Source organism: Protopterus annectens, chromosome 3.part1 (assembly GCF_019279795.1).
Source record: "Protopterus annectens isolate FY-2018-M chromosome 3.part1, PAN1.0, whole genome shotgun sequence".
NCBI classification, from domain to species: Eukaryota; Metazoa; Chordata; order Ceratodontiformes; family Protopteridae; genus Protopterus; species Protopterus annectens.
In genome coordinates, this window is record NC_056732.1 from 242346643 (window position 1) to 242373332 (window position 26690).

Consider the following 26690-nt stretch of genomic DNA (forward strand, 5'->3'; position numbering starts at 1 on the left):
AACTACTGTTTTTGCTACTTTTCTGTAAAAAAAAAAAAAAAAAATCTGTAAGCCTGTTTCCTACCTTTCCTGTAACTAGTGTTCCAGATACAGATTTGCTGTATCCAGGACTGTATGTAAGCTTCTGAGTCCCCCAAGCCTTTCTGTGTTGGAGGGAAGCCTTCTAGCTTATCAGTGGGAGTGGTAAGCACTAGGTAACCTGTCTACCACATAAGTAGTGGTTCTGGCCCAGAATTTGTAGTTATTGGCCGTTTGGGCGATCTCTTCCATCTCTCTCAACTTTCTGATTTGAAAGCCTGTATTTGCACTTGTTTCTGTCCTGTAACTCATCTAGTGCAGATACAGATTCTTAGTTTTAGCACTTACATTTGCTTGTTCATGCTCAGCACTTGTTCAGAACTTGAAAGCACTAAATAAGCTACTAATTACTATAGCACTATATCTTCCTCATTACCTAGAGGAAAAGAGTTTTTGTACTTACTTTTCTCACTTGCTTAGAGAAAAACAGCTCTTGTACTCACTTTCCTCACTTATCTAGAGGAAAAACCCTGCAACTCTCTTTTTGCACGGTGTTGCGCACAGAGCAGCGTCGGTTAGTTGGGGTATACTATTCCTGGCCCCACAAAGTCTGCGCTGTAAATTTTCCCTTAGAACTAGGCAAGCCACAACTCAAGTGCTTCAGATCAGCTGCTGTTATTGCAGCACTTGCAAAACAGAAATCAGCACTTGTCCTAATCTCCTAGACAGCACTATTATTCTCCAAATTTCCTAGACAGCACTATTATAATATAGCATAAGACCCCTGATCGTCCACAGGACTTAAGTTCAATTTACTCTTCAAAGCATGTCCAGAGGTCAGCTTTAGGTGTACTGTCCAGTTCATCTGGTGGAATTGGGCATCCTGAGGCAATGTCACAACTGCCTCATGTATACAGACAACCCTCTCCTCTTACCTCTAGACACAAACACTTGTGAGAGATGCAAATACACAGCCAGACTGGAGGCTAAGCGCTCTCAACCCATGACTGTAACAGACAGTCAAGAGGATAAGGGACACACTTGCATCACACCACCTGTCACACATGAATCTACAAAACAAGCATTGGCAAAACATACGTATAAATACACAAAAACATATTCGGAGGCACTAGGTACCAATCTGAAAAAGAAACAGTGCCCTCCAGAGCAGACAAGCAAGCAACCTGCACCCCCAAACACAAGCCAGAAAACACATAATTCACCTCAGTAGTGTGCCTCACAACAGCCCTTAAGGCAAAACACCATACCTAACACGCTAGTAATAGGAGACTCTATAGTAAGGCACACGGATGTTCTACTCACCAGGCTGAACAAGGAGAAGGTTACAGTCAGCTGCCTGTTGGGTGCTTGGATCCGCCACATAACACAAGCACTTAGGTCACTCCAGAACAAGTACAAGTATGACGCTGTCATTGTACATGTTGGTGTGAATGATCTAAGACGTACCTCCCTGGACTACATGAAAAGAGACATTGAGAAGCTCTCTGATCATGTAGCCCAAGCTGGTATGACCCTGACCTTGAGTAGCATACTGCCTTCACCTAGAATGATACCACAATACAAAGACAAAATGATCAATTTCAACAATTGGCTAAGCTTCTGGTGTCATTCTAAGGGGAATCCAGTGTCTGTCTGCCTGGGATGACATGATAGACAAGCCTCGCTGTTTTGCCAGAGATGGGTTGCACCTGTCACACCTAGGTTTTCGAATACTGGCCAAGGCTCTTGCCATCCCCATAGTGCCTTTTTTAGGCAAGGCTCAAAGGACAAACCAACCACCGTAACCAGCACAGGTAGCCAAAAACTAAGGGTAATGCTACTCAACGCCAGAAGTCTCAACCTCAAAATGCACACACTCGAGGCTCTCCTCAGCATGGAGAAAATCAGTGTTTGTGCAGTGACGGAAACCTGGTTCAAGGCTCAAGAGAGCACCCCAGCACTGCCAGGTTACAATTCATATCATACCTTCCGGCCTCAGTTACCGGATCGCAGTACAAAGGGCGGTGGTGTATCCATATTCATCAAGGATACCCATATCTCCAGGTTAGTAGCGCAGCATGATGCCCCAGAGATCATCCATGTGCAACTATCAGCAGGCAAAACAACATTTCAAGTCGTAGCCGGTTATAGATCGCCCACTATGTCCCAAGATGCTCACTCTGCATTCTTTGAGACATTGGAAAATATAAAGATCCTACCCAACACCATAATCTTGGGTGATTTCAACTACCGTGGTATAGACTGGGTGAACTACCAATGTTCCAACTCCTATGCTCAGCGATTCATAGAATTTATAATTTCAAATGCCCTTGAACAACTAGTATGTTCCCCCACTAGAGGGGACAACATATTGGATTTAATCATCACAAATATGGGCGCCCACTGTACCACACCCGTTATCACTCCGTCCTTGGTCAGATCCGACCACAAACTGATAACCCTGGACATCCTCACCCCTCCACCTCCCCCAGTCAAAAAAAACAGTCAAAAACCTTTCCAAAGCAAACTTCAAACTACTTGCATCCGAAGTGGAAAGCTTCACTATTCCCTTGCAGAAGGATAATGATATCCAGGATGCGGAATCCTACACCAAGGCACTCTATATCCATCTTCAGGATTGCATGGACCGTGCTATCCCAAATAAAATCAAGACTCCTTCCTCCATTAAGAAGAATCCAGTCTGGTGGACCCTGGCTATAAGCAAACTTTACAATAAAAGGAGGAGACTTATACAAAAAAAGGCCAAATCTCAAGTAGAAAAATCATCCCTGATCAGCATTAGTAAGAAATTGAGGGCCCTCATCAAGTCAACTAAAGCTAATTTTGAAAAGAAAGTTGCCAAGGATAACCATAAGGCCTTCTATGGCTACGTCAGAAACCTAAATGGCAACGCTCAGGTCTGTTCTGAGCTAGTACAAAATGAAACAAAATACACTGACCCTTCTGACATTGCCAACATCTTGGCTGACAGGTTCAGTGCAAATTTCTCCCCCCCCCCCCCTCACCACCTGCAGGGCCTATTACCATTCCAGGGGATTATGTAAGTCCAATTATTACTGATTTGGTTAACAAGGCTCTATCTAAAGCTAAAAACACTGCCTCCATGGGACCAGATGGTGTCCCAGGCTGTGTCATACGTGAGCTCCAAAAGGAATTAACCCCGCATCTTAATACCCTGTTTAGTCTCAGCCTCTCCACAGGATATGTGCCCAGAGAATGGCGCATGGCAACAGTGGTCCCGCTACACAAGGGTGGGGCCACAACTGACCCTGGGAACTACCGACCAATAAGCCTGACCAGTCTGATCTGTAAAGCTATGGAGCGAATCATTATGGAACTCATAAACGGAGAGATTGAGAACCTCCAGTCGCTGGACCCCACACAGTTCGGCTTCAAGGGCAGATCATGCCTCCTGAACCTGGTGGATTTCTTTGAGACAGTTACTCAGGCTATAGATAAGGGAAAGGAGGTACACACGGCTTACCTTGACCTTGCTAAAGCATTTGACACCATTCCCCATTCGGGTATTATTGATAAGCTCACTAGCCTGGGCATAAACCCTTACGTCACAAGATGGATCGCAAACTGGCTCTCAGACAGATCCCATAAAGTAAGAGTAGCGGGATCTATGTCCGAATCCAGACCAGTAACGAGTGGTGTGCCTCAGGGCTCTGTCCTGGGGGCCCCCTCCTGTTTGGCATATACTTCTCAGAAGTACAGGCAAGCACGGAAGGACTGTGGCTGACTAAGTTTGCGGACGACTGCAAACTGGGTGCTATAATAGAGTCTCCGGCCGACATGGAGATCCTCCAGAAGGGCCTAAATGAGACTGATGCATGGTGTCAAAGCCATGGTCTCAAGCTAAATGCAAAAAAATGCATAGTAATCCCCTTTGGAAAAAACAGAGTACCCGCAAACTACAACATAGGAGGTAATCCCCTGAAATCTGAAGAAAAAATAAGGGATCTAGGGACCCAAGTAGATAGCCAGCTTTCCTTTGATAACCATGTTGCCAAAGTGGTTAGAAAATCTTTCTGTGTGACCCATCTGATCATGAAAGGGTTTGCATCAAGATCTAAGGATGTAATGGTGCCCCCTCTATTCTTCCCTCATCAGACCCATTACTGAGTACAATGCACCAATTGGAATGTACCTGGCTAGACATCTCCAGCAGCTGGAGAGACCACAGAGGTACCTAACCAAGAGAATTACTGGCCTCAAACAGTTGCCCTATGCAGCACGATTGAAAAAGCTAAGACTGTTCTCTATTGCATACCGCTTTCTCAGAGGCGATCTCTGTCTAACGTACAGAACCATGTCCAGCCCAGAATTGTTGAACATGCTCCATCTTAGCAAAACCAAATCTACTCGAGCTACACGCTCTAGGGATATAAACCTCAACACAACAATGAATAGAACCTGCTGGAGGGATAGATTCCCTTCGCAGAGACTTCCCTTACTATGGAACACGGTCCCGATCTACATAAGACAGAGCCCCTCACTCTCACTTTTCAAGAGGAACCTTGATGAGTGGATGGGGTAACAGAAAGTTCACACCGGGGATCACACCAACAGCACTACTAGATAGGGGCCAAGGGTACTAGCTGCTAGTACAAGTGTCTAGGGAACTACTAAAGGGGCGGTGAATACCGCACAATGTGGCTGGGCTAATATATGCCTTTGGGCAGATAGCTCAGTACCAACCTGTGAACCTATGAGTAAGCCATATGGAGATCTTTGTGTTCCTGATAACCAGAATAGAAAAAATGTGTACTCTTGGGAGAATAGAAGGTTATTTAGAAAGCAAAAATGGAAGATTTCTTTAGCATCTCTTCCCACATCTTGATGTTACTGGTACATGGAACTTACAGGGTTATATTTTATATATGAGGTATAATTGTAAGGCAGAATAACTCTGTACATTCTGTTCCTTGGAAGAAACCTTATTGCATGAATTGCTAGAATCCCCCAGGGTGAAACATTTCTGGGAAACGTGTTTTTTTTTCTTTTTTTTTGATAGTGTATAAGGTATGGGAGGTAATTTTATGACAACATTCATGGGCAATTATGATGGTTTAAGAAAGAGCTATGTTGATACTGTAGCTAGAAAAGTGTTTAAGTGTTTATATTTTGGTGTGGGGGAACTGTTGCATAACAAATTATGGGATTTAAGTTAATTGCTGAAAACTATATGATTTTTGGCTGTGGCTCAAAGTCTAAAGCAACTGTCTCTGTTGTATTTTTTTTTTTATGTTGTCTTCAGTTTATGCACCTGTTTCAATAACAGAACTGTCATTATGACTTTGTTGTTATTGGTGGTATATTAAAGAAGTCTCTACTCTTTTCTGTAAGTGCTCTGAGATCTTTTACACCCACCTGAGGTACAACCAACTCAGACAAATAGGACCTGGGTTTAACATCTTATCTGAAGGTCAGTGGATTTATTAGTGCAACACCCTCTAATGCTGCAGTGTCTGTAATGGAAGATTAATGCAGTCATGAATAAGATATTCCTCTTGTAATTGGCAGTGCTGGCATTATCCAAGATATATCTGAGTGGCCTTAGAGCTTCATGTTTTAGAAATAAGTGATCTGATGTTGTTAATCTTCATTCATTCCTTACTGATGGTTTATTGGTTCCGTCCTCAGAAACGAGCCAGTCAATATCAAGCTCGCGTCAGCCAAAAACTCTCGAGCCAAGGTCCTACCCAGAATGCTCTGCTCCCTGTTACCTCAGATCTCATTTGCCGCATTGCTGAACAGCCGTGTCAAGCCACTATCTCAGCTAAGTGTCTAAATTTTTGACAATTTATATATTGTTATTACTCTAAATTTTTTCTCAAACGTTTATTCTAATATCCTCCTACCCTATCGCACACTTTAGATTCTCTCCCTTTAGTCTTTTCTTACCTTGTGGTAATTCTCCATTACCATCGTTGGTAATCCTTCCTTTTCTCTTTTACCCTTTTTCTTGGGTAGCCGTTATTCTTCCTTTTGCTACTGTGCTTCTCCACAACAGCTATGTTGGATAAGAAAAGTTCCATTGGTTTCAAGCAGTGCAAGGATTGTGGCCATAAGTTACCGCTTTCCGATGGCCATGACTTATGTGTCTACTGTCTTAATGTCTCTCACTTGATTGTAGAGCCTCAGTGTGGGATTTGTAAAAATTTCTCTACCAGGACTCTGAACAAGAGGAAGAATAAGTTAATTTTGAAACGTCTCCTCAAGTCTCCTTTCTCTGAGGCTATTTCTGGGTCAGAGGGCTCATCCCCTCCTGTTAAACCCCGTAAAAGGTGTTCTTCCTCTTTTTCATCGAAGTCACTCCCTTCTTCTCCCTCTGAAGATCGTAGGGAGTTGACTCATAAGAAGGTGAAATTGATTACTACTCCGGCACTGCCACCTAGGACCCTGTTGGCTCCAGGCTCGGCACTGCCCCAAATGATCCTGACTACAGCCATGCCTCCTTTATCGATATTGGCACCGGAGTTCCTGGTGTAGTCAACTATGGTTCCGACAGTTCTGTCGCAACCCCTAACTGCACCCTAAGTACAGGTTCAGTCCCCTTTGGCACCATTGGTACAGTCTCCTTCGGCTCCAAGTATGACTCTTCTGTACTCAATGGCGCAGACTTTTTCGGCACCATGTACTTCGGTGCAGTCCTTCTCGGCACTGTCCTTATTGCCGGTGCAGACACTTTCCACTACAGCACCATATCCTTCGGGGCAGACCTTTGCCTTTACGGTACAGACACCTTCAACTACTACAGCACTGACATCTTTGGTGCAGACCTTTTCAACACTGTTTTCTTCGGTGCAGACTTCCTTGGCTCCGAGCTCTGCATCTGTTGAATTAGCAAGGACCAAATATTCCCCTTCACTGGATCCTTTTGCAAGCAGTCAGTATAGTCCTTTCCTGGAAAGGCCAGAATCGCCGTCAGCCTTCTCCATGAGGTTAAACAAGAGTCATTCTTAGCTGGATGTGTTGCGGCTTGTTGACCAGTTGCTTGTGGCCAGAGGTCTCACTCAACCATCGAAGTCCATGTTCCCTCATTCAGGTGCGCGTATTTTTCCTCAAACCCCAACGTATACTCCTCCTTCAACTTCCACTCACGTTTCGAAGCCTATTACTCTGACAGCAGCTTCCCACCCTCCGACTCTAATAGTGGATCTCACTTTGGAACCAGAGTAGTCCATATGACATTCGGTGCACTGGGCATCGAGCTCTTCTCAGGCCAGTGGCTGTGCCATTGGGGAGGGCATTCCTGGCTCCACTCTAATTTTTTTCTATGGCACCTTCCAGGGATGCTCTCTCTCTTATGGTTCATGGTCCTCTTGAGACTCCTGGTCTGGGGGGGGCGGTCTCGTCAGGGCTGGGTGTGACCCTGGTTCCGAGGTTGTTGTGCTCAGTTCCGGGCTCCCATCCCTCCTTGGGCGGGCCAGCCTTTCAGGCCATGGAGAGGGTGCTTGCCTCTGCTGGCAAAGCTCATTTGTCACAGTCTTCTCCCCCACCCCCCCTGCCACAACATACACAAGCTTCAACTCCCAAACACCGGGCACAAGAGCCTCAGATCTGTTCTCCTCAGGAGACCCCTTCTTTGCAGTCTTCCCCAGAACCTCCCACTGAGAAGCACCTCGCCAAAGCATCGTGTAAGAGGAAACACATGGACTCCACTGAGGATTCATTTACTGAAGGTAAGGATTTTGATGATGGGAAGGGTCCCCACGGTCACCCTCTGATGAGGTGTCCTTTGGTGACATCCTCAAGATCCTTAGGCAGAGGGGTGACTGGAAGCCTTCTAATCCTTCCTCTGAGGAATCCGTATTCCTGCAGGCTTTTTGTACCCGGCCCCCTACCTCCTGGGTCATCCCGCCTGCCGATGAGCTCATCCAGCTCATCGTGCAGCATGTATGGAAGGCTCCTGATACCATGGAAGTGATACCTAAGAGGCCAGATAAAATATTATCTCCCCCCGCTTAGCACCCCCACTGGTCAAGTGGTCTTCCAGTAGATGCTGTGGTAGTGGCAGCTGCTACTAAGAAGGATTTGGCAGAAGAGAGCCAAACTGTCCATCCGCCCAACAAGGAGTCCCGGGCGATTGACAGATTAGGGAAGCATGTGTTTGCTTCATCAACCTTCGCCGTAAGGTCTTTGAATTATTTGGCATATTTTACCAGGCTTCAGCGAGATCTTATCAACCAGCTCTCTGAAACCTTGGCAGGAGCTGTTTCCGACGAAGTCCGTGATAATGTGGCTTCTCAGCCACCCTAGAGTCCATTTCCAACTCTTCCATGTGTGTTATTTCTCATGCAACGAAAGAGGCGGCTAGAGCTGCAGGCGCAGGTATAGTCGCCAGATGACATGCTTGTATGTGCCTTTGTGACTTTGTGGACTCTTTTAAGGCTTCCTTCATGAATGCCCCCATAGAGACCGCCTTTTTGTTTGGCCCTAAATTCAAGGATACACTGGCACGGTGTGAACAAGATGGCAAGACCTTGTCTGCCGTTGGTGTCAGACACTCCATTCCTCAGCGATTCTATTCCAGAAATCAGAGGAGCAGAAAGATCTGGCACAAGAAATCACAGGGTTCTTTCTGGGATGCTCGTGCCGAGTTTTCCCCTAGAGGCAGAGGGGGAAACTCCAGTGGAAGACTCCCCTTTCGGGGCAGAGGTGGTCCACGAAACTGGCGTTCCAGAGATTCTTTCTCTGCCCAACCCTATCAGCGCACCTGAAGCATTGTCCGACTGCTCACCTCTGGAAGCAGTCGGGGGTTGTTTCTACTTGTATCCAGCTGCCTGGCAAAAGATAACAACTGACTCTTGGGTACAATGGATTATATCCAGAGGCTATCACATCCCCTTCCATCTTTGCCCAGTCTCATCAAGAGTGTTACCCGATGTTTCCTCCCAGTCAATGGGAAACAGCAGCACATGAAATCAAAAACCTGCTACAAAAAAGAGTCATCCAGATGGTCCCCCCAGACCAGATAGGATCCGGATTTTACTCAAGGTTCTTTTCAGTGCCAAAAAAGACAAGGAATTGGAGACCAATTCTGGATCTCAGTATACTAAACAAATTTGTAAAAACAGAAATTCCAGATGGTCACGGGTTCAGTCTGTTCTTCGTCTTCTGGAAGAAGACGATTGGATGTGCTCTGTGGATCTTCAAGATGCGCATTACCACATAAAATGGACAAATGCTCAAGAAGATACCTCCGCTTCTGTATAGGAACCAGTCACTACCAGTTTCGAGCCCTGCCCTTCGGTCTCTCTCCATCCCCCATAGTGTTCACAAAATGGATGGCAGTGGTTATCGCTCACTTGCGACTTCAAGGATTCCAGGCATTTCCATATCTAGATGATTGGCTCCTTATCGCCCCCACCAAGCATCTACTGCATGAAGCCCTGCAATATACTCTCTTAACACCTCGAAATCAGGAAATCACTATAAACTGGGAGAAATCCAACACAACCCCAACTCAGTCTTTGGAATTTATGGGGGTACTGTTGGACACAAGAAATTGCACAGCATCCCTTCCAGAACACAGACTTCAGAGAATAAGACAACAGGTTCAACCACTGTTCTTTCAGCACAAATCCCCAGCTTGATCTGTACTTCAGTTATTGGGGTCAATGGCAGCTTCAGTTACCACTGTGTCTCTAGCCAGATTCCACATGAGACTTCTTCAATGGTTACTTCTCACTCAGTGGTACCCTCTTCGACATCCCTTGTCTTTTCAAATAAGTGTAACTCAGAAATGCAGGCAAGATTTAGTTTGGTGGACAACCTGAAATCCCCAACAATGATCTCTCCCTTTAAATCCCCATCAACAGATAGCCACAGTGACCACAGACGCCTCCCTGATGGGGGGGGGGGGCTATGTCAGGGAAAATCGGTCCAAGGCACCTGGTCGGAGTCAGAGGCACTTTTGCATATCAATGTCCTGGAACTGAGGGCGGTGCTTCTAGCGTTGCAAGCATTTCACTCCATCCTTCCGTCAGGGACTATTGTGATCCAATCACACATGTCAGTGGTCTGGTACATCAACAAACAAGGGGGCACCAGATCTTATCCGTTATGCTGAGAGGCCTTGAGAATATGGCAATGGGCGATAGCTCACAACCACTTTCTGATTGCATCGCACATTCGTGGGAGCTCTGATGTGATAGCAGACAAATTGAGTAGGTGCATTCAACAGCCTCACAAGTGGTCTCTCAGTCTTCTGTTAGCAGCAAAAATCTTCAACTGCTAGGGCCAGCCTGGCCGTGACCTATTTGCCTCCGCAACTAACTACAAGTGCAGCAACTACTTTGCCCTGATCCTCCCACGGGGACAGTCATCAAGGGATGCGCTAGTCCACGCTTGGCCCTCGGGTCTTCTTTATGCCTATTCTCCTCTCCCCCTCATCTCTCAGTTTCTAAAGAAAGCATGGTAGTTGAAGAGCAAAGTGATCCTCATTGCTCCATATTGGTCTTGACAAGTCTGGTTCCCCTTCCTCTGGCCTCACCTGCTAGATCAACTGTTGATCCTCAATCCATCCCCAACATTGATTTCCCATCTGCAGGGTCTGATTCACCCCAATCTATCAACCCTGAAACTGACAGCTTGGTTTCTCCACTTCCTATGATTGCCAGGCATGAAAACCTTTCATCCCCTGTTCACTATATTCTTATTGCATCTCATAAATCATCCGCCAGACTAATCTATCTTAACAAATGGAAGAGGTTCTCTCTATGGGCAGCAGATAAGCAATTAGACCCCTTGTCAGCCCTGGTCTCGGTGGTATTTGATTACTTATCACATCTTTTCCACTCTGAGGTGTCTGCCTCTACTATCCGTGTACATTAACTGCCATCTCAAATTTTCATATTGGTTTTCAAGATTCATCACTTATGTCACACAGACTCTGTAAGACTTTCTTGAAAGAGGTTATCCACGTAAAACCTCCCTTTAGAGAACCCGTACAACCTTGGCACTTAGCTTTGGTTCTGCAAGCTTTAACAGCTCCACCATTTGAACCTGCATCTTCTTGTGACGCAAGATATCTCTCGTGGAAAACTTTGTTTCTGATTGCAATCACATCGGCCAGGCGATTGTCAGAACTTCAGGCCTTATGCATCAAATCTCCCTATCTTTTCTTCCATAAGGATAGGGTATCACTGAGAACCAGTTCTACCTTTTTACCAAAAGTGGTGTCAGAGCAATCTGTCAACCAGTCTGTTGATCTCCCAGTGTTCTTTCCTAACCATTCTAACAAGAGAGAGTATTGCCTGCACTCCTTGGATGCTCATAGGCAAATACGATTTTATCTGGACAGAACAAAATCTACCCATAAATCGGACCAAGTGTTTCTGGCCCTAGACGGGGTCATCCTGTATCACAAGTTACATGGGCTTCATGGTTGAGAAATTGTATCACCTTTATCTACAACAAAAACAATCTCACCTTACCTCATAGAGTCAAAGCACATTCTACAAGATCTATGGCATCTTCAACAACTTTCCATGCTAAGGCTTCCCTCAATGATATTTGCTCAGCTGCAACTTGGCCCAAACCTCTTATCTTTATTCTTCATTACAAATTGGACTTGGCTTGCAGAGGTAGAGCTTCCTTTGGCTCCATGGTGCACAGGAATGTCCTTCCATGAGGGCCACCCAGGAATATAGGTAGCTGGGGACTCTGTCCCATCAGTAAGGAATGAATGAAGATTAACAACATGAGATAAAGAAGTTATGTCTTACCATAACGTTCCATCTGTGTTGTTGATCTTCGTTCATTCATTACTTCCCATCCTCCGTCTCCCTTACGTAGGTTCTTGGTTGATCTCATGTACCCCTTTCTGGTAGGTCTGTTATGACCAGAGGTAGCCTCTACTTTTATCTATCAACTTGCAAACTCGATCTGAGGTAACAGGGAGCAGAGCATTCTGGGTAGGACCTTGGCTCGAGAGTTTTTGGCTGACGCAAGCTTGATATTGGCCGGCTCAGTTCCGAGGACGGAACCGATAACCCATCAGTAATGAATGAATGAAGATCAACAACACAGAAGGAACGTTATGGTAAGACATAACTTCTTTTTCCTGCAAAACTTAAGCCAAACAGTATTTTTATTTACAGTCACATCTGCGTTTCAGTTCCTGCAGGTGCTGTTTTCTTATATTTCATTTTACAAGGCAGTTTGCCAGTTCTGCAGCTGGTGATGCATTGAATTGTGCTTGTCTTGTAAAATTAACTTCTTGAAAGAAGTCTGAGAACAGTCAATTAAAAGCTAGGCAATATGGTATGAGCCATGATATGTCACACTTGCAATCTTAACTTTGAAAAGAAAGAAAGAATACTTTCATGAAGCATGACAGAATATAAGCAGACAATATTTTAGATAATGAAGCAATTTTTAGTATTTTCCACAGACGTATTTATATATTTTAACACTGACTTTATATTGAACTGCAAATATGAGACTAAAATGCTAATTTGTTAAAAGAGGCATATTATTAAGATTTGACTAAAATATATGTCCAGTGTCGTCACTATGCATGCAAATACATTAAAGCAACCTTTGCAGTTTTAGTGGTGCAGTGTCATTTGCAAAGTTAAAAAAATATGGTTTTAGAACAAGTTGAATTTGATGTGATCAGCTTGGTTGTCAGACTGCCCTGGATAAAATGTAGATCAAAGGTTCTCAGGGTAATGCCTTCAGAGACAAAATAACTAAAGCATAATATGTATCTTTTAGTGGTCAAAAGTAAAACAATGTATTTGCATGCATACCTGTAGCTCAGCTGTCAATACAATGGCCTAAAAAGGAACTTTCATATGATGGTTAATCAAGGTTGGTTTGCCTGCCCATATTGGCTGGCATAGATCTATATTTTTTCGAAGGTGACTGATCATCCTGTCCTGTGCAGTAGTGTTACTTCAGTTTCTTATTATTTCATACCCCCTTGGGGATGCAGTACTCTGCAGCCAACCATGAAAATCCAGTCATTTCCTTTTTGCCTTGTTCACAAAGGTAATCAAATTCTCTAGTTATTGTTTTTCATATTCTGCACTCTTTCAAAAGCACACACTTTCTTAACAGTTTTTAAAACATTAAGGTTAAGTTGAAATTGGGAAGCTTGCACAGAGTGCATTAAGAAATGGGCACACACTGACAGGGTTTAATGGATTTTGGCTATTTCATTATTCTGTGTCACATTTCAGAAGTCATTAATTTCCTTATGTAGTCTTGAGTTGCTGTGACTCACTTATTTGAAACTGTGTACTTAATGTGCACTGTATATTTACCTGTTTTGTAGCCGCTTGAAGTGGGAGGAGGCCAAATCAGGAAGCCATCTTTGCAACCTGTAAGTGGTGCAATCCAGCCCTTAACTTACCATAGAAGAATTACAACCTCTAAGACTGAGCTCCAGCAGCTGTTGAAGCAGAAACAGGAACAATATAGTGCAGAGAGAGTAGCTAAAGCAGCCATGGAAAATGCAGAATGGGAGGCTAAATCTCCTCCTCCTGGTAAGTAGATTTTTTTGTGCTTTTATATGTATTTTGCAGTGCCATATCACAAAAAAGATCTACTGTCCTCTTCTCTGTTGAGTCTGCTAAATGATAGTTAAATGGCATCTGATCACAGTATTGTATCCTTTTCAATGGGCAGCCAATTCTTTCTGAGTAACACCACTGAAAGTATTATTTTGACAATTTGTATACTGTGTCTGCTAAAATTTCTGTTTTCTTCCATATTACTTAGTACACATATTAAATCAAAATCTAAATATTTGCTCCCTTTCTCTTTCTCTTACATTCTATGTACCTTAAATCATACTGCAGTTAATTGAGGCATTACTTTTGCTGTGATGCCAGCAGGCTATGGTAATATGACAGAATATTCTAACTTTAGTTATAACTGTACTAGTAATGCAGATGTTCTTCATGTTTCACTGTTGCAGTCATTACGTTTGGGTAATCTGCTGGAAGGTTGCCCTCAGTCGGCCTGATTAACAAAGTCTTGGGTCCTGCATCGGTTGCTGTCCCTTCTTCCATGATGTCAGGTCGTCATGGGTATAAAACATGCAGCCAACGACATTACATCAGTCTTTCATGCCGCGCGGTGCCCGAAGCAGAAGCAGTTCGCAAGTGCCAGTCGGCCGACTCCTGAAATTTTCGTTTTCGTGTTTCAGATCCGAAGTCTTCAACTAAAAAGCTAAGTACCCCGTTGGGAAAACTTTTTCTTGCTCCTTACCGATGTCAGTAAAAGTTAATAATTGCATTACTTGTGGGAAGCAAATACCTCATAAGGATTTTCATTTGTACTGTATTCCTTGCCTAGGCCCTGATCACAACGTACCTTGCTGTCGGTTTTGTGCTTTATTTAATCAACGCACTATCAAATGTCAGTACATTTTTGCTTCTAAATTTTTTGGCTCACGATTTAGTTATCCAGAAATGTTGTTGGTTAGCAATCAGACTACCGGAATACCTAAAAAATGCAAAGAAAAAGACAGAGACAGGCTGTAGAGGTCCAAAACTGCCAACGGCGCTTCTCCTAAGCCAGTCGCCAGTTCGCCGGTACTCAGGCGCTTTCGCTACTTCTCATTCGCAGGCCTCTACTGAGACCCATTCGGAGTCCGGTATGCCACAAAATGTTTCAATTATGGAACCCGCGGGTGTCTGTACCTTGGATGAGTCCAGAGCCGCTGTGCAGGCACCGGTTTCTGAGGGTGTTTTCAGGCCTACAGATTTGTATATTAGGCCAACGCCATCTTCAAAACTAAGGTCAAAATCTCAACCTATGCTTAAAAAACTGACGCCTGGGCCACATGTGCAGGCCCCTATGCTTAAAAAACAAATGATCAAAATGACTGAAGATTTAATTGCTCTGATCAGGAGTAGCCAACCCCCCCCCCCCTTCTAAGAGGCCTAGGCAAGACATTGATTATGAATCTTCTGAACAGGATTCTATTTCTTCTGACTCTTCTAATGACCAGGAATTGTCTATACCTACTTATGAGGACGCTGATGCAGAAGAATTCCATTCCTTTTGCTTCTCCCCCTGAGGATTTTTCCTTTGGGGAAACTTTGCATACCTTAAGGGAACATTTCCACTGGGAAAGTCGGGATTTCTCTGAATCTAAAAAGAGACTTGGGGATTTTCTTCTTCTTCCTCAACATAGGCCTTTGGCTATACCTCCTGTTCTAGACATTGTTGATGATGTTTTTTCAATATCTAGTATGGCTCCTGATTCTCTGCCTCCAGCTCCTTGTAAGCCAGACAGGTACTACAGGGTTCCTGACTCCCACAAATTTCTTTTCAAAAATCCTGTTGCAGATCCTGAAACCATTTCTCAGGGTCCCAAGGGCATTAAGGCTTCTACTGCTAAAAATCCTACCCCTTCTGATAGAGATTCCAGGGAGCTGGATAGATGGGGTAAGAAGGTTTACACTTCTGCAACCTTGGCAATCAGGGCTTTAAACTGTCAATTTCATATGCTAAAATATCAACAGCATATCATGGGACTGCTTAAACAGAAAATGATGTTAATTTCTGATTGTGTGGAAAACAAAGAATCTGAAGTAGTTAACTTCATTTGATCAGCAACCTGTGGGTATCGGATCCGACCTGTATCCGAGCCGGCAGCTTTCCAAGCTAAAGATCCGAGCTCTCAGCTCCTCCCCCTTACCCATAACACCTTGCTACCTCCCTCCAGTCCTCATATCTCGTTTGCCGCGGCTTCTGAAGCATAAAGAACGAGCTCTCAGCGTTTTAGGTGAGAGGAATTTAGGAGTTTTTTTTGTTAAAATCATAGCGATTTTGGTGTGTGAGTGTGTGTAGTAGATCCGTAGTAAAGTTAAATCATTTTTTTTTAATTACTTTTAGTGGTAAATTAGTGTTTTCCCTTCCCCTTACTGTGTGATAGGGTGTGTGCTTGTGTGTGATGGCCGAGGGCCCTAAGGCCAATTTTTCAAAATGTGCTGAGTGTGATCATAAGCTGTCCCCAGCGGATGGCCACACTCAGTGCATTCTCTGCCTGGGGGTAGCCCACTTAACATCGGGCTGCCAGATTTGTGCGGTCTTTACCCCCGGGCTCTGAGGGACAGGAGAACGAGCTAATCCTGGCGGGACTCTTGCCCCTGGATTCTTCTTCCTCCTCTCCCTCAGTGGCACCAGTCGCGGCTGTGACTGTCCAGCCTTCAGCTCCCCCCTCCCCTGGCTGGGACTCAACCTCCCGCTGTTTCCCAGGGAGAGGGGCCTCTTCTCAAAGAGAAGGGGCACAGAGAGAAGGAAAAGGAGAGAGGGATAGGCACAAGAGCCATAAGCGGCGGGCCGAATCAGCCCCTTCGGCTCCGCCGGCTAAATTGATTTGTTCCCCCGTGAGGGTTTCCAGGTCTTCCCCCTCTCTGCTCCGTTCTCCACGCTTCTCTCCAGAGCCGGAGGAGGAGTCCCGGTCACCCTCGAGGTCGTCTAGGTGGCCTTCCCGGCCTGCCTCAATGACTTCTAGGTCTACCAGGAGTCTGTCCGACGCAGATATGGACCGGATGATGCGTCGATTCCTGCAGGCCCAGATGCAGATGGGAATGCTCCTGCCCCCCCCCCCCAGGAGGGAGCTCGGCCCCTTTCTTTGCACCCATTGCTCCTCCGATCCACTATCGGGTTTCGAAGCCATCGGATCAGAGTCGTCTCGGAGCTGGGGAGTCGATGCCAATAGTAGTTGCAACTTTGACGCTGGCCTTACCCTCGAGTTTATCGGGACATCTTTCGGATCCGAGCTCTCGGGGCCGAGAGCCAAGCTTCGGATCTGCAGGGGTGATTGTGTCTTCGGCTGCGTTGCTGTCAGAGCACACTTCCCTTTCGGGTCTGAACCCGTCAGCTCCGGCACCGGTCCTCACGTCGGAGCCGAGGGGACTAATCTCGGAGCCAGGGGAGAGTGGTTCACCTTTGGCTTTCGACGTGGTGGAGAGGGTGCTGTCGAGGAGTTCGAAGTCCCCGATCCATGCTACGGATCCACTCACATATGGGCCTGTCTTCCATCGTCCGGCCCCAGGGACAGCCTGCGTCTGCGCGCCAGTTAGTTCCCGTAGAGGAACAGGACCCCATTGGTGAGCCCTCCTCAGACAGCCTCGCCGAGGAGGTCCCTCACAAACGAAAGTGTAAGAGGAAGGACTTGGACTCCCCCTAGTCCCTCACGTAGGACACGGACTTAGGGGAAGGTTCCCCCAGGTCACCCCCGGAGGACGTCTCCTTTGGAGACATTATGGAGATGCTGCGCATAAGAGGGGGGTGGTCAGCCCAGAAACCTTCCTCGGATGAGTCTGTGTTTCTGGAGGCCACGCCACTGAGCAGGTGGGCAAACATACCTTACAATGTGGGTTTGATTCTTTGGAGGCCTCCTGCAGAGCAGCTGTCACTGGGTCTGTTATACGTAGGCATGCTTGGTTAAAGGAACAAACTCTGCCTGATCATGTTAAAGCAAAACTACTAGATGCTCCCTTACAGCAGGATGTTCTTTTTGGAGTTAAAGCAGAAGAAGTTTTAAAAAAAATGGAAGATAAGGCAAAATCTATGCAGACAGTCAAAGATTTCCTACAAGTACAACCCCCTCGCTTCAGCAGAAACTGGCCAACAAAAAATTGGTCCTTTCCAACCACTGACAGACCACAGAGGGGTAAATACAGGCGCCCAAGGGGCAGAGGACAACCACAAGCCCAGTATAAATCTCGCAATGGGGCACTACAACACAGAAGGGAGGAGAAGACAGGTCTCAATCCACCAGAAGGCAAACTCAATGACTCGCACCTCATCTGGCCAAGCAATACTCTCTTGGCAGCCCCCTTGGGGGGAAAACTCGCACTTTATGCAGACAACTGGCACATTGTCACAAAGGACAAATGGGTCCTAGACATAATTTTACGAGGATACAGATTCCACTTTCACACCTTGCCAATGAAAAGAGGAATGCCAAACCAGCCACAAAATCAATGGGCAGAGGCACAAAAGCAAATTACAGCTCTCATGGACATGAGAGCCATTCAACTGGTACCTACTCGAGAGCAAGGCCAAGGATTTTACTCAAGACTCTTTCTAGTACCCAGAAAGGACAATGCTTGGAGACCAATTCTGGACCTTTCAATTTTAAACACTTACTTACAAGTTTCCAAATTCAAGATGTTAACACTACAGCAGCTACTTCCCATGTTGGGCAAGGAAGCATGGCTAGTAACGTTGGACCTCAAGGAGGCATACCTGCATGTCCCTATCAGACAAAGTTGCAGAAGATACCTCCATTTCATTGCAGGTTCAACCCATTACCAATTCTCTGCACTGCCCTTTGGCTTATCTACTGCGCCCAGAGTTTTCACAAAATGCCTGGCACCAGTAATTGCATACTGCAGACAAAGAGGAATTCAAATATATCCATACCTGGACGACTGCCTCATCCAAGCAGAAAGCAAAGACATTCTTTTACATCATCTGGTCTTTGTGAAGCATCTACTAAACTGTCTGGGGTACACAGTAAACGAAAAGAAGTCAAAACTAGTACCCTCACAAAAAATTACATTCCTGGGTGCCAGCTTGAATACAATGGCCCAGAAGGCTTATCTTACGCCAGACAAGCAACTACAACTGAATCAATATTTCAAGACAATGGCTACAAAGACCCAATTAACTGCAAGAAAAATTCTGCAGGCTTTGGGCTTCATGGCATCTTGCATACTAATAATACCATTTGCAAAGCTGCATATGAGGAAATTACAGTGGTACCTAAAAAACGTATGGTCTCAACACAGCCACAGCTTGGACACAGTGATATCTCTCATTCCCTGCCTACAACAGGAATTTCTATGGTGGTCACAGGCATGTCACCTCAACAAGGGTCAGCCTTTCACCTTGCCCCCAGCCAGGCAAACTATCACAACAGATGCTTCAGACTACGCCTGGGGGGCACACATGGCAGGACAATGCATTTAAGGCATATGGACTGCAGATCAAAGAAATCTGCACATAAATCAAAAAGAGATGCTAGCTGTACAGAAAGCTCTGACAGCCTTCAAGGATCTTTTACATCCAGGACAACTTGCAATAAAGATGGACAACACCACAGTAATGTAGTACATAAACAAACAAGGGGGCACACATTCCTACCCTCTATGCAGGCAAGCAATGATCTTATGGAAGACAGCTCTGGCCTACCAAGTCCAGTTACAAGCTCAATTCCTGCCAGGACAGAAGAACACAGTGGCAGACGACCTCAGCAGAAACATCAAAGATCCCCACGAGTGGAAACTAGACCCACAAATATTTGCAATGATAACTCAAAAATGGGGCCTTCCAAACACAGACCTGTTTGCCAGTCCTCAAAACTACCAACTGACAAAATTTTGTACAATGACATTTCACCATCAAGTTTGGAAAGTGGACGCTCTCTCTTTCAGTTGCAAAAACCTGACAGCATATGCTTTCCCTCCATTACCTCTCCTCACAAAAGTTCTTTTGAAGGTCAAAAAGGAGAGACCACGACTGATTCTCATAGCCCCAGACTGGCCACGCCAGCACTGGTACCCGCTATTGAAGAATATGGCTCACAGCCCACCATGGATATTGCCTCAAATACCCCATTGCTGACACAACAAAACAAACAGATTCTTCACAGCCAGCTCAAAACTTTAAATCTGGCTGCATGGCAAATCAACTAAACATCCAACCAGCTCCTCTTTCACAAGTAGTTATGGATGTTATTCTGGAAGCCAGGAGGCCAAGCACCAGGAAGGCTTATTCGGACAAATGGAAAAGGCTTTGTGCCTGGAACCAAGCTAAAGGCCAAGACACAATTCAGCCTCACATGCCTCACATTCTGCAGTATTTAGCTGAGATGTTGCACAAAGGACTTTCCTTTTCCTCAATTAAAATCCATGCTTCATCTATTTCAGCTCACTACGACACGGATCCACCTTTATTTTCAAATCCTCTTCTAAGGCAGTTCCTCAGAGGGGCAAAAAACATTAGACCACCCAGGAGAGCTCCTACACCAACATGGGACCTCAACTTTGTTCTGGAAAAACTAACACTACCTCCCTTTGAACCAGCTTTCTCTGCAGACCTTCAGTTCCTATCATGGAAGACTGCCCTGCTCCTAGCAATAACTTCAGCTAGGAGAGTCTCAGAACTACAGGCACTAATGGGAGTGGAACCTTTCCTCATTTTTCATCAAGACAGAGTTTCTCTACGAACTAATCCTTCCTTTATGCCTAAGGTGGTTTCCAGTGTAGCTTTAAATCAAACCATCCACCTACCCACCTTCTTCCCCAATCCACAGAACAAAGGTGAGAGACTCCTGCATTCCTTGGTCATTCACAGGCAGCTTCGTTACTACTTGGACAAAACTAAGGCTTTCAGAAAAACTGACCAGCTCTTTGTATCCTATGCTACAGCTTCTCAAGGGAAGGCTATATCTAAGCAAACCATTTCTAAATGGATAGGTCATTGCATACGGTTCTGTTATACCCATCATGGGAAACCAGTTCCTGCTACCATTAGATCCCACTCTACCAGGGCAACAGCTACCTCTACAGCCTTTCTCAGGGGGGTTCCAACCAAGGAAATTTTAGAAGCTGCAACTTGGAGTTCTGTACACACCTTTACTAAACACTGTCACTTACCTCTTTACTCTAAGTCCAGGGCGGGCTTCGCCACTGCAGGTCTGCAGGGCCTTATTGCCTCCACTAACCCTCTATGATACCTCCCCCCTACCTTAGCTTTGGGATTCCACCCAAGTGTGATGACTGCAGCAGGGTAACACGATGAACATAGTACAGTTTTGTACCTACCATAAATGTAGATGTTCGAGTGTTCACCCTGCTGCAGTCCAGGTTACCCTCCCTCCATCCCCTCTGATCTACTGGCTAAATCTCTGCTATGCCTTACTGATGTATTTGCTTATAGCTGAAGGGATTTTGTGTTTGTGCAGTGTTCACACCATTTGGTACTAATTCTGACCACCTTTTTGGGGGCACCTGACATCTGGGGCAAGAAAAACTGAAGAAAATGGCGTTGGTTGCATTATATATACCCCTGGCGCACTGACATCAGGGATGAGGCGACAGCAACCGAAGTCGGACCAAGACTTTGGAATTCCGGCTGACTGCGGGACCGCCTGATGACAGGATAACCCAAGTGGATGACTGCAGCAGGGTGAACACTCGAACATCTACATTTATGGTAGGTACAAAACTGTACTTTCTTTCCTTCCCATGGCAAAACCCATCACAAGTTTTGATGATATATGTTTCATTAGTTGGTTGAGGACTTCACCTAGGCTAATCCTTTGTTCATGGAAATTGCGGGAGCAAGGAAAATGAGCTTCACATAAACCATCCAGAGATGAGGACAGTGTTTCCTACCCTAAAAGGCTGTGGTAGAAGAATTGATATGAGAGCCTGTCTTGGACTGGTTAGACAGCCAAACCACCGTGTGGTATGTAGCAAGCAAGACAGCAACAGATCATATTTGTTATGTAGAGCAAACCAGGCAGTAGGCTGTAGGCCAAAGCATCTCTGTTTTAGCTGTCTCACATACCAGAGAATGTAACAGTTGTCTTCTGGAGTTGCATATACAGGAGATCTGTTCTGTCTGGATGTTGTAGGAGTTGGGCATTCCCAAGAGTGCAGTCTGCTTGCAGCATGGCAGAATAATGTCCTCCTCCAGTTCTGCTTAACTCGTAAAAGGAAGTTGATGGTGGATTGAGTGATTTGTGTCTCCATACTGCAGGGATGTTGCATTTCTTTTCAGCACTCCCTCTGATCCACTGTTGCTTAAAAAAGAAAAAAAAATGGAAAGACAAGAACTTATTCTCATCACTTCAAGGTGGTTGAGAAGGGTGGAGTTTTAGTCTTTTAAAGTACCTGTCCCAGTAGGTACCAGTGAAGTCCCCCCAGGTTGCAGGTAGGCAATTATAGCCTTTCAAGTACAAGCTAGAGAATTTTCCGTCATGTTGGAGTTACAGCCAGCTCCATCATATCTGCTTCATTAGATCATCTGTCCACAATAAACCTGTGATTAAAAGGTTTGTATTTAATGGAAAACCTTCATGTCTTCAGTCTTGTTCTATGTGAAGAGGTTTTCTATCTAGATTGAGACGTATTCTGTATCATCTCAGTTTCTTTGTTTGTAGGTAAGCCTGTTTGATTTGAGATTTCATTTGCGCATAGTCAGGGTGCATGTTGCTACTATGTCCGTGCATTTTGGAGGGCAGAACTGTAGCCCAACATTGGCTTGTCAGGCAGTTCTTTAAAGGGATACTTTCACTGTCCCTTGCCTTAAATATTTGTACTCTTACTTGGAACTAGAACATCGTTCGGCCTTTTGTTATTCAGACTAACTTGTTCATTGGCTCTGAAGTTCATCTTTTGGTAGATGTCTTTCCTTTTTGTAGTTAAACTCCTCTCAGTCTCTGAGGTTAAGTCATAATTTCTGGGCAACCTTGTTTTTCTTTTTTGGGAATCATGCGTCCAATAGGACTAACCCATATTTCCTCCCTAAATGGTCTCAAAACGTTTCTTAAACTAGTCTTCATCATGCACCACTAAGTCAGGTTCCATTCAAAGAGGATATATAAGTTCAGGAAGACAAATCTGTTTGTCTGTAAGGAAGGGCTCGATGTAGCTCTGCAAATGTTGTCTAGGTTGGTTGCTGTTTGTGTTTCCTTTTGCTACCAGGCGGCTGAGTATTGGAGAATGCTGCTGTTAAAAATACAAGTCTGAAAGGTCTGTGGCTACTTCAGTAAAGTTGACATTATTTGCCAAGTGAATCCCAAACATTACTGCTTGCAAATTGCTTCACAGAGTCAAGTCTCATTTGGTTCCTAGGTGCATCTGGACTGCCTTCTCAGCTTTTGGCTGTGTTCTGTTCATTACCTTCCAAGGAGGTGTAATTTATAAGACTTGGGATTTTTCTAACAATTTCCCACTGCAGATAGCAGTCAGAGCCATATGTAGCAACTATAGTTTCCATGTCAGTTAGTCTGCAAGAAGATCCTGCACACTTGATAGTTGTTCATTCCCACCATATCCCTGTGTTTGGACGTACTTTTCATTCAGCATTAGCAGTTGGATTTTACTGTAAATTGGGTAAACATGTAAATTGTACATGTGTGTTTATTTTGTATCATTCAGGTTTTGCTCACTTGTGACACGAGGGTTGACCTGGAGCGTGTAGTGGCTGAGTGCAGCCTGGCAATGCACAACCTGGAGAACATGGGGACAATACTCCTTTAGATTTCACGTACTAGATCATGTCATTAAGGAATTACTTGAAGACAATAATAATGATTGTTTAGAAAAAGAGCTTGAATGGCAGATACACCTAAACACTTGTAACTGGCAATGGCTCAACACCAGTGTTTCTTCAAGTGTGTACTACAGCTTAGAAGTCTTAACCATAAACTTTTTTTTTTTATTTTACTAACTCCTGATGTTTACCATTCCATTCCCATGAAAGATTGAACTATACTAGATGCCTTTTAAATTGACACCAAATCAGCCCCCCCCCCCAATTTCACCAGTCAAATGCTGAAGGTTCACCATGCCCACCTCCTTCTCCTTTGGATCTCTTACCCATAAGAGGGCAACTTTAAACCTCCTTTTCTTCTACAAGACTGATGACAGCAAAAGGGAGGACATCCAGAAGGGACCTGGACACCCCACCATTCATGGAAATATCTGAGCCTCAGCAGACTAATAAACCAGGACCACATGAGAGCATACCAGTGGACTGCAAGTGCTCATCATGGGAGCAACAGTCATCTTTCTAATAGACTATCGCAATGCCTTCTTTTTCCACAAGAAGACTCCTTACTTCAGAATGGATCCCCTGGGGCAAACCCACCCTAGTTTCTATCTGTTTTCCTTCCATGGATTTTCCTTTTTTTATTTTGATTTTTCCCCTGTTTCTCCTGGCCCATGTGAATCAGGCTAGCAAAATTTTTTTGTTCCTTTTAAGGACATCAGTCTAGATACCCTGTTTCATGCCTCATTCCAGACTGTAGACTGGGTGCCTGACATGAAGAATAGAAACATGCCCCATGTACCTGGTTTAGTTCCGGACATGGTTTAATCCTGAATTGCTGAATCATGATAACAGGCAAAACTTGACTTGACTCCCACAGCATTTTGTTTTCCCAGAAAAACTCACAGGAACTCATTTAGGACATTGTCGTAATTACCACCTTTTAATTTTAGAAAAGAGACATCTCAATTGTGTACAATGCTGGACCGTGTTTTCATGGGGATAGGAATATTCTGCTGTAGGATTCACCATTTGGGCATTCTTTATTTTCTATTTGCTTACAATACATTTTGTCTTATATTGGGACTTTTCTGATTTATGTTACATACATTGAACATAACCAGTTCAGATTTTTTCCAGTTTTCCTGTAATTGTGGTCGTCTCTTTGTTTTTCTCATTTCTGAGCTTCCTTTTCATGGCTCCAGTTTGCTCTGAATCTGGATATATATTTCCTTGATAATGTTTTAAACGAGCAGGTCTGATGAAGCTCATGTCTGTGAACAAAAATTCTCCCAAAGAATCCAGCTCAAAAATTGCTTCATTTATTCTGGTGGTTTGAAAACATTTATGTTCTATCTTTGTTGGTCTCAAGAAGATTAGATTCCCACAGTTACAGGGCTTCTAAACACCATGGCTACCACTCAAAAATATCTGAGCCACAGGCTCTGTAAAAGTGGATGATTTAGCATCATTCACTATTTTTTTTGATTAATATCCAAATTCTAACACCCCGACTAGAAGTTCTGAGTCCCAAGCCCCAAACAAATTGCTATCAGGGGTTTCTCACCATTACTGCTATCCATTATTTTCTAACCTTTTGAGAATTACTATCTAATAATTAATTAATTATTAATTAATTATAATTAATATTCTCTATAAAAGTCTGCCCGGTTTAATCATTAGACTCCAGTTATGCAGACCATTAGCACTAAATGGTTTTGGTAGAGAAAACAATGGACCGAAGAAAAAAGAATGAAAAACTCTGGTAGGTATACTTCCTGTGTTGTGGCATGGTGGCATTTGATATTGCCCAGCACAGGAATTAGCAAAAGGGTCTGCTGGTGCTACAGCTCAGAAAGGTAATAAGGGGTATTGATACTGAAGATGAGCAGTAGCCATGCCCTTATGGAACTGTGTTCATCCTTGATATTACCTCCTCTGACTTGAGTGTCACCAGATTCCCTTCAGCTAGTGAAGTTTGGAATTCATCTCCATCCTCTGCCTTAGAGAACAGTTGAGGCTTGTAGAGTATGCTCTAGTGTCCCACTCCACAGGTTGTGTGCTTCTTGTTCTCTTCCCTTAAGGATGTTGATGATAGATTAACGGTCTTAGATGCCTACCTTGGCAAATCCTCCAAGATTTAATGAAGGATCTTCAGAAGGAATAAAAGGTTTTTGTCACTCTTGGAGTCGATATGAACCCCCCCCCCAGAATCTTTGAGATAATCCCTAAGAAGAAGCCCACTCCCCTTCACAGATTCAGAAAGACTCCCAGGCATCCAGAAGTGTTGCCAAGCTTGAATGTGCCAGGAGGTGACTCAGCTAGTTCATCAGCAGCAGGCCAGGACTGTCTAGGGAGTTAAGTTCACAAGTTGTTTCTGGCTTGGAGCACCATTACAAAATAGCAGTGGGTTCTATAGTTGACCCCAGTGGCTGTGTTTTAGAGTTCTTATGTTCCCCATGGAAACAGTTCTAGTCAGTGATAATGCCATCTCTGTATTTTGAGACAGACTGTAGAGACTGCTCCTTTAAAATTAAGCATGTTATCTCTGTGCCCTACGTACAAGGTTTTAAAGTTTGCCTTGTGGTGGAAGCCTTGCAGGAGAAAGTGCCATGTTTTCATTTACTTGACTGCCTGACACCTTGTGGCTTCTTAAAGTACTTCCTGGTTTTGTCCCTGCAATAGATATTTCTGTGGTTACAGTCACCCAAGGGGATGACTCCACTGACTTAGTTGCAACCCTGACAATAGTCTAGGGCTTCCCATGGGAGGGGAGTTCTTTGAATCTGTCCCTCATCCCCATAGAGCCATCACTAAAGACCAAGTGGTTATAGACATGGTCAGAGATGGCTGTATTTTAGAGCTGTTAGGTTCTCTGTTCGAAAAGCTCTCGAGATGGGTCCAGACTGTATTCCTCAGTGGCAGGTCTATAGAGCTTGTTTCTCCTTTGGGAAAAAAAAAAGTTTGTCAAAAGGAATAGAGAGTTTCATTGCATTGTGAACCTCTGTAACTTTAGTGAGTGCATCCAGTGTTCCATGTCTAGATGATGACTCTTCAAGGGTCTTCGTAATGCATCAGTAATGACACTGGGCATGATGACCGTCTTCTGGCACATCGTTGTCTGTGGTCCACACAATAATTTCCTTTAGTTCACTTTGAATGGGCACAATGTTCAGTATACAATGATGTCATCTGGATATTTTTTTTTTCTTCATTTGTTGACAGGGATAGTCCGACTGGATGCATGTCCATTTTCAGCGGAGGCCCGGGGAGAAAAGCTCCAAGGGTAAGCAGATACAGCATTACATAATACCAGCATTACATATTACAAACAGACTATTTACAGAGATTACATAAGTAAGCAAGTTAAACAAGTTCCACAA

At 44.5% G+C, this 26690-nt stretch overlaps 1 protein-coding gene across 5 annotated transcripts in view; it reads left to right on the top strand.

Annotated features, from left to right (window-relative positions):
- The window catches only part of PIK3R4 (phosphoinositide-3-kinase regulatory subunit 4), a 1126702-nt gene that overhangs the window by 508713 nt on the left and 591299 nt on the right, over positions 1–26690 (top strand). For all 5 annotated transcript variants that reach the window (XM_044066738.1, XM_044066737.1, XM_044066739.1 and 2 more), the window contains exon 12: positions 13334–13544. In XM_044066738.1, coding sequence (XP_043922673.1) covers positions 13334–13544 — 211 coding nt within the window. The remainder of the gene's footprint in view (positions 1–13333; positions 13545–26690) is intronic.